The sequence below is a fragment of the Pyxicephalus adspersus genome, chromosome 10 (genome assembly GCF_032062135.1).
Source record: "Pyxicephalus adspersus chromosome 10, UCB_Pads_2.0, whole genome shotgun sequence".
Lineage (NCBI taxonomy): Eukaryota > Metazoa > Chordata > Amphibia > Anura > Pyxicephalidae > Pyxicephalus > Pyxicephalus adspersus.
In genome coordinates, this window is record NC_092867.1 from 51,407,325 (window position 1) to 51,424,515 (window position 17,191).

Here is a 17,191-nt window from a genome sequence, read left to right on the forward strand (position 1 = left end):
GAATCGAATAGTGAGCTATTCGACCAAGACTACTCGCTAGTGCCCACCTTCAGTTACATTGCCCCTCCAAGAAGTTGGGTCCCAAGTTCGTGGGTCCATTTTATATCACAAAGCAGATCAACCCAGTGGCCAATCAATTACTCCTTCCATGCACCATGAAAGTGCACCCTGTTTTTCATGTCTCTCTGTTAAAACGGGTGAACCCAGGCAGAGTCCAAATGGCAGAACCTCTACCCAGTTTTGTGGATGGAGAAGAGGAATTTGATGTGGAGAGAATACTGGACTCTCAAAGAAGAGGTAAAGGCATACAATAGCTTATCAAATAGAAAGGGTTTACACCAGAGAAAAGCTCATGGGAACCTGCAACATCAGTACATGCCACCCGGTTAGTGAATGACTTTCACCGGCAGCATCCAGAGAAACCAAGTCCAGTGGGCATCCAGAGGCTGCCCCTAAGGGGGGGGGGGGGCACTGTCACAAATGTCTAAATGAACCTTATTGCACATGCTCAGTGCGTATCCTTACTCTGCACTTGCCCAGTGCAAGCTCCAAACAGAGACTAGGGCGGCACTATATGAAGGCTTTATGATTTCCTTCCAGTGCGGATTGATCGTGACAACTTCCTATTTTCTGTGTCCTGCTCCTCGCTACTCATGCATCCTCCGCTCTCCATCTGATCATCCATGTATGACCTCCAAGGTTTGTCTACAAGCTATTATCACCACTGTTTATCTGCAAAGTCATAGGACACTTACCACGACTGTTTTTCTGCAAAGTCATTTGACATTTGCCACCATCGTTTGTCTGTAAAGTCATTGGACATTTATCACTACTGTTAGTCTGCAAAGTCATTGGACATTTATCACAACTGTTTGTCTGCAAAGTCATTGGACATTTACCACCACTGTTTATCTGCAAAGTCATTGGACATTTATCACTGTATTTTCTGCAAATACACTAAAAGGGACATTTACCCCTATTAACCAATACATGTGTGTGTGATCTTCTGGTTAATCACCATCAATATTCCTTCAAACAGAGCTTACCCTTCTGAAGGCTGACAGAGACTAAATGGATCTTTTTACTAAACGCTACAACCCCTCCAGACTTAAACAATATAGTTTCTTACAAATCTTTTCTCTAATTAGACCTTATTATTAGGAAGGATTCCCTTGAGTATACTTGCTTCTTATTGCTTCTTTATATAGCTGTAGATATTATAATCTACTGTATTTAAAACGTTATGTTCATATCATCCTATGGTATTACTTTGAAATTCATTAACATATTATATAATAACACCGAACAGACTATATATATACATTGTTACATGTATACTAATATGTACCGTGACTGATGTTTGTATATCAATGAAGTTTTGTTTTTGCAATCTCTATATCCTTACCTGGATTGGATAAAGTTACGATACTTTAGAGCTTTTTTCATGTATTTGACCTATCTATATACACTATATAAAATCGTATGTATGTAGGTATTTGACCTATCTATATACACCTTATAAAATCGTATGTATGTAGGTATGTATGTGTTTATGTATGTTCCACCAACACTTGAAAACGCATGGAGACATTTCAACCAAACTTGCCATACATATGACTGGGACTCATGTGAGTGCACTTGTCATCTTTGTACAGCGCTGTGCGATATGTCAGAGCTATATTTGGATGAAACGTATGGAGACATCTCAACCAAACTTGCTATGTTACCATCATTCGGAAACACATCAATACATTTCAACCAAACTTGCTAGACATACAGTATGACTCTGACTCATGTGAGTGCAGCAGTCATCTTTGTGCAGTGCTGGGGGACATTAGAGTGTCAGCTCCTTTGTACAGAGACTGGCTCAGTGATCTCTGTACACCACTGTGGTATATGTAAGAGCTATATAAATGTATATTAATAGCGTGTGATTTTGGGGGGAAATTGGAGTGTCAGCTCCTCTGTACAAAGACTGATAGGACTGGCTCAGTGTTCTCTGTACAGCACTGCGGTATATGTGAGAGGATTATATAAATGTATAATATTAGTGTGTGACTGTGGGGGACATTAGAGTGTCAGCTCCTCTGCACAGAGACTGATTGGACTGGCTCAGTGATCTCTGTACAGCACTTCGGTATATGTCAGAGCTATGTAAATCTATAATAATAATGTGTGACTGTGGGGGGACATTAGAGTGTCAGCTCCTCTGTACAGAGACTGATGGAACTGGCCCAGTGTTCTCTGTACAGCACTATTGTATATGTCCGAGCTATATAAATGTTTAATAGTAGTGTGTCACTGTGGGGGGAGATTAGTGTCAGCTCCTCAGCCCAGATACTAATGGACCTGGCTCAGTGTTCTCTGTATAGCACTATGGTATATGTCAGAGCTATAAAAATGTATAATAATAGTGTGTGATTGTGGGGGGACATTAGAGTCTCAGCTCCTCTGTACAGAGACTGATGGGACAGGCTCAGTGTTCTGTGTATAGCACTGCGGTGTTTGTCAGAGCTATATAAATGTATAATAATAGTGAGACTGATGGGTCTAGCTCAGTGTTTCATTGTACAGCACTATGGTATATGTCAGAGCTGTATAAATCTATATATATAAATTGGATGTATGTGTATACTCAAAAACGCATTGAGACATTTAAACCAAACTTGCCATACATATGACTGAGACTCATGTGAGTGCACCAGTCATCTTTGTACAGCGCTGTGCTATATGTCAGTGCTTTATTTGTATCTATGTATGTATGGATCAGTCCATGCTTGATCAGGGCCCAAAGCACTTCTATTTAAACAACAGGCAAGGTCACGTTGGAACCCTGGTCACGTGCTCAAATCTCAAGTGCCCAAAATATAAGTGCAATGGGAATTAATCCAGGGAATTCCATCATCATCATCCTCTACTAACATCACTGATGAATTCACTTTCTTCAACTGCCTGCAACTAACGTTCATTTATCTCTCCTTCTACATGTCTCCCATTCTGCCAAATCTCAGCACTGTGTATGCAATTGTTTTCCCCTGCAACCCTCATATGATTGTATATGGTACGTCTCCCATTGTAGATGAATTTATTGCATCAACTTTAATCTTCTCATAGATTTATCTGTTCACTATCCCTTAAGCTGCGTACACACTGCCAATTTTTGTCGTTGGAAAGGATCTTTCACGATCCTTTCCAACGACAAGGGAGTGCACGATGCATGAACGGTGCTGTACATACAGCACCGTTCATGCTCTATGGAGAGGGGAGGGGGAGAGCGACGGAGCGGCACCCTGCTGCGCGCTCTCCCCTTCACTTTCATTACGATCGGCTGTCGTCCATCGTCCGTGGATCCGGCAGGTCGGTCGTCCGGACGATGGACGACACCGACTGTACACACGGCAGATTTTCGCCCGATAATTGGCCGATGCCGATTATCGGGAGATAGAAATCTGAAGTGTGTACGTAGCTTTAGTTCCAGCTGAGTGCACATTGATATTTATTGCCCTGCTATCCCCTCCCCAGGTTCAACTGATATCCCAAATTCCTTATACTCTGATCAGTCCATCCATAATCGGGGCCCAAAGCACTTCTATTTAAACAACAGGCAAGGTCACGTGCCCAAATCTCAAGTGCCCAAATTATAAGTGCAATGGGAATTAATCCAGGGAATGGACACAGGAATTGGAACAGATTTGGACATACTATTTTACTCTACCACTCCCTTCTCCTGCCCTTGGACTGACTTATCCATCTCAACTCCAACACATCATCTGCTGCTGCCTTTTTGAACTGGTATTTCATCAAACCATCTCTTTGACGGAATCATCATTCCCCATTCCTGGAACTCAACAAGTTTACAAGCCTCACTTGAACCCATATTATTTGACTGCTTCTACTGGACTTCAGTTCACCACATTGTTTATTGTACGCATATGGTTCCCAATTATCTGTAAAAATGTATTATTCACCCTGCTGCCTCTTTGCACTACTCCCTGTCCTCCCCAACCTGAGCCCAACCTTCCCTCCTCAGCCAAACTGCTCTCCATTACCTCCTCATTTAGACTCACCCAGCACATCAATGGCCCCACACACATAGCCGGACACACTTCAAACCTGGTATTTTCTAAACTCTGCAACCTCACCCTCCTTGACAACTCACCGGCCAATGACCTCATCAGAGCTAAATCTCAAGGCAACTTTTCCCTGCTCCTTCTCCTTGATCTTTCCTCTGCTTTTGACACTGTTGATCACCCCCTTCTAATACAAATCATGCACTCCATTAGTATCAGTGACACTGCTCTCTCTGTAACCTCCTCCTCTCTGGTATTCCACTAACCGGACTCTCTCCTCTACAATCTATTATGAATGCTGCAACCAGACTCATCCATCCTTCCCACTACCCTCTTTCTGCTGCATCTCTTTGCAGATCTCTACACTGGCTTCCATTTCACCTTAGAATCAAATTCAAGCTCCTGTGCTTTGCCTTCAAATCCCTACACAGTAATTGTTCCACTTACATTTCTGACTTGGTAAAAAAGTATTCCCCCAGTCGCTCTCTACTCCTCCAATGACCAACTAATGTCTTCCTCACTCATAACCTCATCACATGCACGGCTCCAAGACTTCTCTGGAGCTGCCCCAACTCTCTGGAATGGTCTTCCTCGCCCTATTCGGCTTGCTCCTACTTTCTGCTCATTTAAAAATGCATTTAAACCTCATTTTTTCAAACTTGCCTACCCATCTTCTTCTGTCTTTTGAAACCATCACTACTTCCCACCACTACATATCTCCCATCCTATTGTGTGTAAATTCCCCCACCTACTAGATTGTAAGCTCTTCGGGGCAGGCTCCTCTCCTCCTGTAATACTGTCTGTATTAGTCTGTCATTTGCAACCCCTATTTAATGTACAGAGCTGCGTAATATGTTGGCACTATATAAATCCTGTTTATTAATAATAATAATATTAATAATAATAGTAATGTAAGTATGTATGTGTGTATGTCATCACTAGGAAACACATGGAGACATCTAAACCAAAATTGCTAGACATAGTGTATGACTCAGACTCATGTGGGTGCACCGCTGATCTTTGTTTAGCACTGTGGTATATGTCAGAGGTATGAATGCATTTATGTATGTATGTAGGTATGTATGTGTGGATGTATTGCTCAGTGACAGTGTGCCTTTTGCAGTGCAATCAAAGGCAAAAAAATGAAACAACACCATAGACAATAAAATCACTATAGCTTTATATGATTCCTTTTCCTTTAAAATATTAGATTGCAAAAAATAAATACCCGGGCAACACCAGGTAATCAGCTAGTCTATATATATAAAATTGTATGTATGTATGTGTGTATGTATATTCCACCATCACTCGAAAACGCATGGAGACATTTCAACCAAACTTGCCATACATATGACTGAGACTCATGTGAGTGCACCAGTCATCTTTGTACAGCGCTGTGCTATATGTCAGAGCTATATTTGGATGCTTGTATGTATGTATGTGTGTATGTCAACCCTAGGAAACGCATGGAGACATTTCACTGATCTTTGAACAGGGCTGTGTTATATGTCAGAGCTATATTTGGTGAAATCCATGGAGACATTTCAACCAAACATGCTATGTTCCACCATCACTCGGAAACTCATCGAGACATTTAAACCAAACTTGCTAGACAGATGACTCAGACTCATGTGAGTGCACTGCTGATCCTTATACAGTGCTATGCTATATGTCAGAACTATATCTCGATGGATGTATGTATGTGTTATTTAAATAGATGTGTGTATGTGATGACTAGGAAACGCATAAAGACATTTCAACCAAACTTGCTATGTTCCACCATCACTTGGAAATACATTGAGACATTTAAACCAAACTTGCTACACATATGACTCAGTCTCAGAGTTCACTGCTGATCTTTGTACAACACTGTGGTATATGTCAGAGGTATATTTACATATTTACATGTATGTATGTATGTGTGTATGTATTGCTCAGTGACAGTGAGCCTTTTGCTAATATTTTTACATCTTTTTTTGGACTCCTTTACATATTTCTGGCCTGTAATAATGCCTTTGAGAAAATATAAGGCAATTGGCAGAGTGCAATCAAAGGCAAAAAAATGAAACAACACTGTAGACAAAAAAATCCTAAGGACAGGAATAGAAGACTTGCTACGGTGCGTGAGAGAGCTACTACATCTAGAGCAGAGTCCGCGAACTCCGGCCTTTAGACCAGATACGGCCTAGCCAGATCTGCCAGGGGGCATTAGGAACTAACGGAGCCTGAGCCGCCGGAGCTCTAGTGCTGCCTGCTTGCTGTGGCTCACCTATTTACCGCATTGGGCCTGATACTTCGGTCGCCGTGGTAAACAGGGAACGCTCCCTGAAGGTAAATCCCTCACCTCCGCAATGCATACGGAGGAGAGGGATTTCACTTCAGGAGGTGTTTCCTGGTGGGGGCGGATCCATTAGAGTGGGACCTAGTTTGCCTAGTTTGCTCCCGCCCACCCCTGAAATGGCCTAGTGGTCATAAAAGTTTGCTGATCCCTGATCTAAAGCTTCAGAGACAGTACAACAGCATGAGACTCGACTACAGGATAAAAGAGATAGAACTACTACATCTAGAGCTTCAGGGACAGTACAACAGTGTAAGACCCGACTACCGGAAATGAGAGAAAGAGCTACTACATCTAGAGCTTCAGAGACAGTACAACAGCAAGAAACCCGACTACAGGAAATGAGAGTACAGGATAACAGAGATAGAGCTACTACATCTAGAGCTTCAGAAAGTACAACAGCGTGAGACCCGAGTACAGGAAATGAGAGAAAGACCCATTACATCTAGAGCTTCAGAGACAGTACAACTGCGTGACATCTGAGTACAGAAAATGAGAGAAAGAGCTACTACATCTAGAGCTTCAGAGACAGTACAACAGCGTGAGACCCGAGTACAGGAAATGAGAGAAAGAGCTACTACATCTAGAGCTTCAGAGACAGTACAACAGCATGAGACCCGAGCCAAGAAGTTTAAGTCTGAGTCTTCTGGTATTTGCTACAAAAAGGGGAAAGTCGAACTCTGCCAACTGGAAACACCACCACAAGAACTTTGGAATTACACATCAGCAAATACCTCAGAGTCAAAGCATTTGCTTAGTAACATGAGAAAATATAGCTCATGGTTCCAAATGACATCATTCAGCGCCACATCATTTGTTCAACAGCCTGGATTTCCAACCACATTCACTGTGCAAGGGCAAATTTACCATAAAGCGGGAACGTTACTTTTGCTGCCAGATCAACCACCCAAATTTCTACAACTATATTTTATTGAAAACAAACTAATAAAAACTGACCAGAGGTGCATCTACATCTCAGGAACAAAATTTCTGATTGTCTTAAAGTTACAGAGGATGTTTCATGAGCACAATATTTAAAACAGCATTGGAACATATGCCAATAATTTAGGTTATTTTAATTTAATTGTATTTTAATTTGATTGTATATTGTCTTTACACTTTTAAAACCTGTAAAAAAACATTTCTTTGATTTAACACTATAGCTTTATTTGATACCTTTTCCTGAATAATATAAGATTGCAATAAATAAATACCCGGGCAACGCTGGGTAATCAGCTAGTATATAAATATTAATGATTGTGAGATCCATTGTATGTTTTACTATAATTTGATCACCTGTTTATGTCTAAATAGCACTCATGTATTATATAGCATGTATAATGATAATGTGGTATATATACCACTGTCCCTCTGTGTGATAATATTAAAATGCTGTTTACCAACTACATTATATTTTTGAACAATCAGTAATTTTTCAAAGCATCCCCTCATATAATTATATCACTGATTATCGTCAGATTGACCTATTGTAACAATTTCTCCTATTACTGCAAAGTTCTTATTAATCAAACAGCCAAACACCGGTATTTACTACCGGGTATGTATCTATTTTTCAGGTTCCCTATATGTATCTACCTCCCTGCCTTATGAGGAAAGGGGGCAGCAACCACTATGGACACATTGGTTAAACATGCCCAACTTAGTTGGACATAAAAACCCACCCCCTTCCCCATTTGGACACCGGAATCTTTTCTAGTGACTAGATCTAACAAGATCGGAGCCCACAAGCCCCGCTGCGCAGTTAGTGAAGGCAGAGTTAACGTACATTCATTCTAAATCCTATTAAGAACCTTTTCATCATAGTACTCATTACCATACTCCGCCCCATAGGCGGGTCCAGTAATCAACATTCAAAGTTGGGTGGAAGTCTCCTACTTTTAGCAACTTCCTGCCAAACTACATATGCACAGACAGGGTTTGGGCGGAAGCGCCCACCAATACACATTTTGAACAGGAAACTAAGAGCAGAAGTGCCCTCAGTTCTTTACACGGATCGTACGCTTGAATTCACACATGCAACGTGCATTTAGTTTGCGAGCAGTGGCGTGGCCGGGACCCAGGTGGTATTTAAAAGCAGATTACTCAGTAATCTGGTTTTAAATTTCCCGCCCGAAAAACGCCCCACCGACGGACCAGCGCCCCGGCATCACAGCGGGACCATCAGATAGCCGCTGGAGCACAGGGGAAAGAAATGGGGAGCTTCTAAAGTTACCCCGAGTGTGACTCGGGATTACCGCTTTTTGCATGTAAAAGCCACCCCGAGTCAAACTCGGGATTACCGCTAGGGGGGGTTAAGGCTGGGTGATCCACCAAACCTGGAATGGATCTGGTCCAGGATTCAAAATGTTTGCTAGCAAATAACAAATTATTTTTAAAAATCCATTCCATGTTTTCTGGATCTCCCAGTTTCACTTCTGAAAGTGTATTCTCTCCAGCCTTAGAGAGCTTTCATAAATCAGGCCCACTGTAGCTATTCCTTATAAGGAGAGATCGCTGGCAGTGTCAGTTTCTTTGTTGAAAAGCTGCTGGCGATTCTCTCCCTCATATCCTCTAAACTGTAAATAATACCCTTTCCTCCTCTATGGGGCAGTACCGTTCTTCTCTATGGGACAGCACTACTCCTATTTAGGATAGATACAATTTTTGTCTAATTTAAATACCTTTATTTACAGAACTTTACTGACCACCAAAATAATACTACAAATATTAGGACGTCTTTTTGTCTCCTTATCCAAATACATCTACTACACTTAATTTTATTCCTTATATCCAGTTAGATCCATACTTCCTGGGATAGGATACCTTTGATTGAAACACACCTTAATCAATTTTGAGTATCGGATTCCTAAAGTAACCCTATTATATCACCTACCCAAAGTAGGTATCATTATAAGGGTATTTATTTATATTTTTTCTATGTAACCTTACCTTACAGTAATCTATATTCATTGTCTATTTTAAACACTCATCTAATATAGATACGCAACATATTTCTTACACTTACTATTTTTTTTATAGACTGGAACCTTGTTCCATAGGCACAAAGCCTTTCCTGCAAAAAAAAACCTTGAAGCATACCTACTCATATGAAGTAGGTTTTTTTAAGTTTAATAATAAAGAATGGACAATAATTTACTTCATTTGCACTACTAAAAGAAATCTCCTTTTTTAGAGTTTATAGCAGTAACATTGCAAGAATATATGACAGCTCAATGGTGAGCATTTAGGATTATAATGCAGGTATGTCCCCCAGTGGACACTTTATATATTACATAGTTAATGAAATGTAACCATTCAAAACTTGACACCCTATTTTTGTATTATATCAGAGATTCACCGCTCTATCTAAACGGACCTTGTAAGCAACAGCACATTTTTCTAAATTTGCAGGACAACCACTCATAAATTAAGGTATATTAACAAAAGTTTTACAAGTAAGCTGGTAAGATATTTGAATTCCCCCTAGTTTTTTTCTAATATAGGTTTTATATTCACTTTTCTATAAGTCCATAAGTTTAACTCTCCCACATGTAAAATAAATGGAGCACTTCTAAACATGTGAGGTAGGTCTATACCCATTAAACTTAAGCATATACTATAACTATAAGGTTTAACAGAATTGTAAATATTGTAAACAACATATTTATATTATAGCTCTTTTATCCATGGTTCCAGGTTTGCTCAAAACCATCAAAGGTGGGGTCCTACGTCATTTTCTTACGGCAGCAAGGGCTACTATTCCGAGATTGTGGAAGAAATCTGCTGCTCCTTCTATAGCCAATTGGGTTTCCGAACTTGCAAAAATCCGCCATATGGAATTGTTGGTCGCCAAGCATGATGATCGACTAGAACAATTTAGAATTACCTGGTCCATTTGGGACTGGTTTAAAGACTCTCCCCGATTCCATACATATTTTATTTAGTCTCCAGGCTTACAGGTTGGAACACAACCCCGGTATTGAGGGTTAATATATATCTCTTTTATTTTTGTATCGTCCAACATTCCCCCCCGCCCTCCCTCCCATCCCCCCTTCTCCCCTGGGCTGCTTTGTTATATGTGTCTGTCTTCGTTTTTATTTTATCTGTTGTTTAAGAATATGGGTTTACACCTTATGCCGTACGCTTCTGCTAGCAGATATGTAGCTGTTTTTGTACAGGTTAATATGTGTTATATGATCCCTTTAGAACTGTTCTGTTTTTTGTCATATTTTTTGGGTATATGCAGCTATATATATATATATATATATATATATATATATATATATTCATATATACCTCATTTTATCACTACTTTCACCTCTAGTATGGATGAGACTACCAATTTAACAATACATATAGCAGAACCAGATTAGACTGCAGGTATGCCCCCTAGCGGACATTATATACATTGCTTAAAGTTTTAGAAGCAATGACACTAACGCCAAACGATTTATTATATTAAATTACAAATCCTACAGGAGTTGCAATAAGGTTCAACGAAAGTCCAAAAAAGCAAATTCGAATTTACACAGTAAGTGAAAACTCAAAAACCACCAACATAGAACTTCAACCTTATTTTCCATATAATGGACTTTCATTTATGTTTAGAATGGTCAGCAAGTTCAATCAGGTATTTCTGCTAAAAGGAAGCAGAAGCTTTTTTACTATGGTATCAGTGATCAAATACTAAAAAAAACAAAGTAAGTTCTTTTCTATTTTTATACTTTCATATATATTTTATAGGAATATTACCTTAATCGAATATGGATATGACCTACAATAAAATTTACGGTATCGACATGATAACAGAGTTTTAAGTAATGTCAATAAGTTATCCTTACAATTTGCTCTATAATGTGTAAGATATTATGTGAAGTATATGGTTTATTTAATTACAACATTTCATATGTTCATTGATTAAACGATAGAATATTATTACTTTTGTAATTTCCAAGGTGTTTCAGTCCCCTGAAGAAGCCCAGCAGGGCAAAACACGCCAGGGATTTAAGGGACAAATAACAACATACTATATGTACTCAACAATACTAACAGACACCATTGTCTAGTTTTGAAGTAAAAAGACCCCACCTCCACCGTATGAAATTATTAAAGGTGGAGGGAGGGTCCTACAGGTGGTTTAATATAAGATTGTACATTTGAAATATATTAAATGTGTTATATAATTTTTTCTAAAAATACTTTTCAATATATTAGAGCCAAAAAAACCCTCCTTTTCTCTTCTTGTCATATTCTTTATACACAAAACAAATTGATTCTATGCATTACTTAGGGGTTGGCCTCATACCCAAGATTAATCACCAACCACACAACTAATATTCAAACAAGGTTCATTGTCTATTTTCACCAACTTATTTCCATCCCCTTTCAGTCAATCTTTTTTTCTGAAACATCAACTGGTCAGTTGTGACCTTTGGATTCCTTAAGTAATCCCAGTATATCACCTACCTACAGTAGGTACTACTACAATATTATTATCAAATTTTTGTTTCTTTTTTGTTTCACCTTTCACCTATATCAAACTTACCTTTATCCTCTTTCAGCAACCCCATATCCACATCATCAGTCGGTCAGATTCTCTTCTTCACAAACCAGTTTAATCTAGTGTTGCTTGAAAATTTCCCCACAATAATAAAGTAATCCCTATTATTCCAAAATCCTTTACAACCATATGTCAACAAGTATATTACTGTATCAAATTCAATCAGATTGTAAAAATATGCTTTTAACTCAATGTATGGTATTAATTCTGTTCTGTACTATATTTTTGTAGTACCCTGATCTCTCAAAATCCCTTGAGGAAGCCCCTAGTGGCCGAACTGCTTCGGGGAAAAATTGATTAGGGTGTACTCTGTATATGTTACCCATTACTCACTTCATTTATGCACTCTAATTTTGTGGAAAGGGCATATCCAGCCCTATAAGGGGACTAGCCCATCAAACTAATGTGCTAAACGCATGTATGTTATTGTTGATTTTGTCTTATTTTTGTATTCAACTAAATAAATTTTGTTTTTAAGTAATATCTTTTTCCTTTGCTACTAAAAGGGAATTAAAAAGCCTATTTTCTATCCTCGCCTCATTTTTTTGCCCTTAAATACCTTGTCTGGTCTGGACTGATTGGCTGTGAATGACCTCTGGCTCAGTATTCTGAACTTCTCTGGAATCTTGGTACCACATTATATGTGGGCTCCTGGTTCTCTGTCACTTCTTTGCCAGATGCCATACCTTGTGCACAGGGGCAACCCATTGCTGGGACAGTGCAATTACCCTTCGGAGACTTAGCAGGGACTTGTTATAGGCAAAGAATATGGTGTTAGATTAGGGGAATGACCTCTGGAGTGGTGCAGGACCTGACATCAGGTTCCAACTTTTTCCAACTTTCAAACTTGTTATTTGTATTGCATTTGGCAGATCAGTTTTACAAGATGGAGTCTTGTCATTTTTTTAGATTTAGAGTCAATATGCCCTTAATGAAGAAATGTTTGTAATGCTCTTTGCTCTGATGTATTACTATATTGAAAAATGTTTGATGACAATATTATTGCAGATTTGTGATTCATCACTGAATATTACTTTCACCTAATCAACCACAGTCAATGACTGCTTCCCTGTAGCCCATTGTAACCTTGTTTTCTTCTGCGTAGGTGTTAATAATGCTTTACATTTAGTTTTTCCTAATGTAAAATCTATGACCTTCATATCATTTCTTAATTATTATAATATACCATTGACTTTTGCTTATGCCCATTTGTCTTTCATTTCTTTTGTGTTGCATTTCTATTATCCAGTATTCAGGCATATGCTGTTTTCTGTTCTAATGATTTGACATCTTCCTTGGTCTACTTTTTTGTTTCCTTTTAATAAAATAACAAGGACTGCATAGGATAGAATAGTGGACATTCAAAAACCTTGTTGATATGATTTAGAACAGCAAAAGTTCCACAGAACAATTTTGCTGGTAATGTTGTTCCATAATATTATTAAAAATACTCGTGATATCATACCGTATGAGTATGCTTGCATGATATTGTGACTAAAGTGTATTTAGGTTTACTGAAGTTCCCTTTTTATTTTTCACCACTTAATCACATGGTTTCTAAACTTGCTAGTGGTAAATTCATATTGCAATGGCAGATAGAAGATTTTGTGTGTTACAACCACAGTGGCATTATAATTCATGTTCTGCAGCTTATAAAAAAAGACTGTTCAGTGCTCCAAGAGAGTGTTCCAAACTGTTACCATCTTAATCAGTTTATAAATGTAATTGAGATTTCCAGTCTTATTAAAAATTAATTCCCCATCTTTTACAAATAAATTCACCTCCCACATAACCATAACAACTCATTTAAAAGCTGGGCAACATTTAAGCAATGTAAACATTTTGATCATCTGATTTTGTTTTTTTTTTGTTGGTAGACAAAAGGAATGGCCAGCTCAAGTGATAATTTCTTTTACATGTGACTTAAGGTTAGGTGTCAGAAACATATCAAGTCAATATAAGTGTGATTAATATGCAAAGAGTTAGATTGATATTTTTTCTTCTTTTTTTCTTCTTTTCGCAGGCCAGTGCCTCAGCACCCACACAGAACGTAAACTAAGTTACCAAGACTAACACATTAATATAACAATAGCTAGCTCAAGAGTAATTTAGGAGGTTTCATAAAAACCAAGACAACTTACTCAAACTTAGTAAGTTTTAATAAATGGCAATGATATGGATAACAGAGGTAGTCAAGTGGAAAGGTAAATGGTCCAAATTTGCATCTATTCATCATTTTTTTTATTTTTTGGTCAGGATAAATTAGGTCACCATCAACATGTTTCATGGCATTTTAGTGGCTAGTGCTTGAAAATTGGTGTAGCGTATACAAGGTATTTATATTGAAATAAAAGTATTTATGAAAAAGGTCTCATCTTGAACTACTAGGATTTTTGTTTTAGAAAAAAACATGCACTCACACATGAGAAAAAGAAAGTACACCCCTTTTTAATTATATGCAGAACATTATGATAAAATGCATAATTTTGTCCTTAGTAGGTTTTAAAATTATTATAAAAAAAAAAGAAACAGAACAGATTCCACCAGGTCATTATTTATTTAACAAAAATGAAGCATGGGGAATCCATGTGTGAAAACCTAAATAAACCTTATGATTCATTAGAGAGAAGTAGAACCACCTTAAGCAGCCATTACGTGAAGTCTTCATATTTTGTATGACTTCATTAGTCTCTCACATCGGCATTACTTTAGTTCTCTTAAAGTGTAGAATGATATACTTCAAATTGTTTGGCCTTACAACCCTTTCCAGATAAATGGAAGAGTCTGCAGGGTGATACACATGAGACACCAAGGAAGTGATAGATCGCTTCCACCACTGCGTGGTGGGCTCCAGCTTCCAAGATGGCGGACAAACCAAGACCAAGATCAACATCCACCCGAGCTTGTGCCCATGGATTATAAAAGATTATAAAAAAAGTAATACAACACCTCCAACCCAGCTTGCTGCACACTATCAAGGAGACTCGAGCCCAACAACTGCAGCCCTTAACGGAAGCTGTGGTGAAACATGGGGAAGAGCTCCATACATTGCAAAAATGGATTAGTGGCCTCGAGGGTGAGCTCCTAACTAGCCGCACTCAGCAGCAAAAGGTGAGTGAACAATATACAACGTTATCAGACAAAATGACTGAATTAGAAAATTGCTCCTGCTGCAACAATTTAAGACTCATTGGCCTGCCAGGGTCTGTCAAAACTTCTGAATTGCAAAAATTGTGTGTATTCACTCTACCAAAAGCCTTGGGTCCTAAAGCACCCATGAAAGTAGGGAAGGCACGTAGATTAGGCCCACTTCAGCGAATCAAAACATCGCTGTGTCCAATCATCGCTCAATGGCTTTTTCTCCCATGTGCAAAATATTGATATCTAAAGACATCAAATTTGCCCTCATGTACCCGGCAGTATTGAAAATATTTGTCTCAGACCAAGAATCTCAGGTTTTCAAGGATCCTCAGCAAGCTGCAACATTTGTCAATACCAGATATGGTCTGCAATAATAATGGTCTAGAGACACCCCCCTAGCTTAGATCTGGTCATTCATCCCCCAGCTCTTCTCCAACATCAAATAGAGGTTAACACACACATTCACCATCCTGTGACTCGCAGCCAAAAAAGTTTGCAGACACAGTCAGCCAACCTCTGACTATCCAGTAAATTGAGCATTCACATAGTGGAGCCGGCAGTTCGCAAAAAAGAGCTCACTGAACTGAAGTTATGTTTTTTCTAAAAGTTTTGCTAATGAACATGGACTTCCATGCTGAGAAAGAATTCTGCATTGGGAAAAAGGAAGTAAAATACCTGAAATTTCACATTGAAAGTTTAGTACAATTTATTTGTTCTTTGCCTAATTATTACTACCCTAACCCCCCCCCAAAAGTTTTGTTGAAACATCTCTACCTCACCAACTTACTCTGCATCACACTACAAGATGGAGTACTCTACCAGGTCACTAGACTGCTCTGCTGGGACGGTCTGGTGCATCTGTCTATCTGAACTATACATATACATACAGACATACGAAAATAGTGACATGGAATGTCAAGGGCCTCGGATCACCATGTAAAGGTCCTAAGGCATCTGAAAAACTACAGGCCGATATTGCTGTTTTGCAGAAAACCCTTTTACCCTCCTCTATTTATCACCTTATATAAGAGGGTGGGAGAGGTTTGGGGAGCCTCTGCATCCAGCCATCGAGCAGGGGTATTGATTCTCTTGCATAAAAAGTTGCAATATACTGTGACGTTAAAATTATGCGATTGTACAGTGGCAGTTGGGCAACCATTACCCTACAGTTTCTGGACAACCCTTTATTGGTTGTGGCTCTGTACAGTCCAAACCAAGACAAACAAACTATTTACAAAGTCATGGCAAAACCCATTATTTCTCTTCTGTCCAATGCAGTAATAATTTCAGGGGATTTTAATGCCTAGTACCCTAGAAGACAGACGACCGGCACTAAAAGGCTTTAGTACAACAAGCCTAAACAATAAATCATGTCCTTTGGGAAGGGATTTCACCCACTGTACACTGTCAAGGATTAATTTTATATTAGTCTCTCATAATCTTCTGCTGAGAGTAGACACAGCTGACATCCATCCATCATGCACCAGTTTCCATTAATCAGATGGCTATTTGCACAAATCAGATTAAGTATGACGTTTTTCAACATTTTTGGCAAAGGATAAATCCTTCCAACAGTACTTGAAATACTGGTGGATGGACTATGAGCACCACAATGCTGAGCACAAATTAAATCCTTAGCTATATTGGGACACAATAAAGGTGGTAATCAGGGCAAGAATATTGGCCTATGTTACCTCTTTGAAACGATAAACCCTATGTAACACAATGGCCCTGATTCCTCACGCAAAATCGGAAGGTTGCTCACGCATTCGTATTTGCGACCCGAAATCGGAAGACATCGCGCAATTCAGCAACTGAATGAGTTCGCTCCTGGAGCTGCGCATCCCCGGCAGCTTTACACTGGCGAACTTGCATTAAAAGTCACTGTTCCCCTAAAAAAGCATTCTTTTACCCTTAGCCCTAAAAAAAAATGTTTAAGCTGTTCAAATGTTTAAAGTATCTATATGCGCTAAGAAAAAAGCATATTTTAAAATCACTTATTTCTTTCCTGTTGGGCAAGAGTTTCCCACAAAAGTCACAAGCACACACACGTTCTTGTTTGCTTCCTATAAGTATATATAT

General features: G+C 38.9%; 1 protein-coding gene across 1 annotated transcript in view; it reads left to right on the top strand.

Moving 5' to 3' along the window:
• The first annotated feature begins 218 nt into the window (after nt 1-218).
• LOC140338863 (putative nuclease HARBI1) overlaps nt 219-17,191 on the top strand; it is a 25,554-nt gene continuing 8,581 nt past the window's right edge. Inside the window, exon 1 of the mRNA XM_072423184.1 lies at nt 219-297. Coding sequence (XP_072279285.1) covers nt 219-297 — 79 coding nt within the window. The remainder of the gene's footprint in view (nt 298-17,191) is intronic.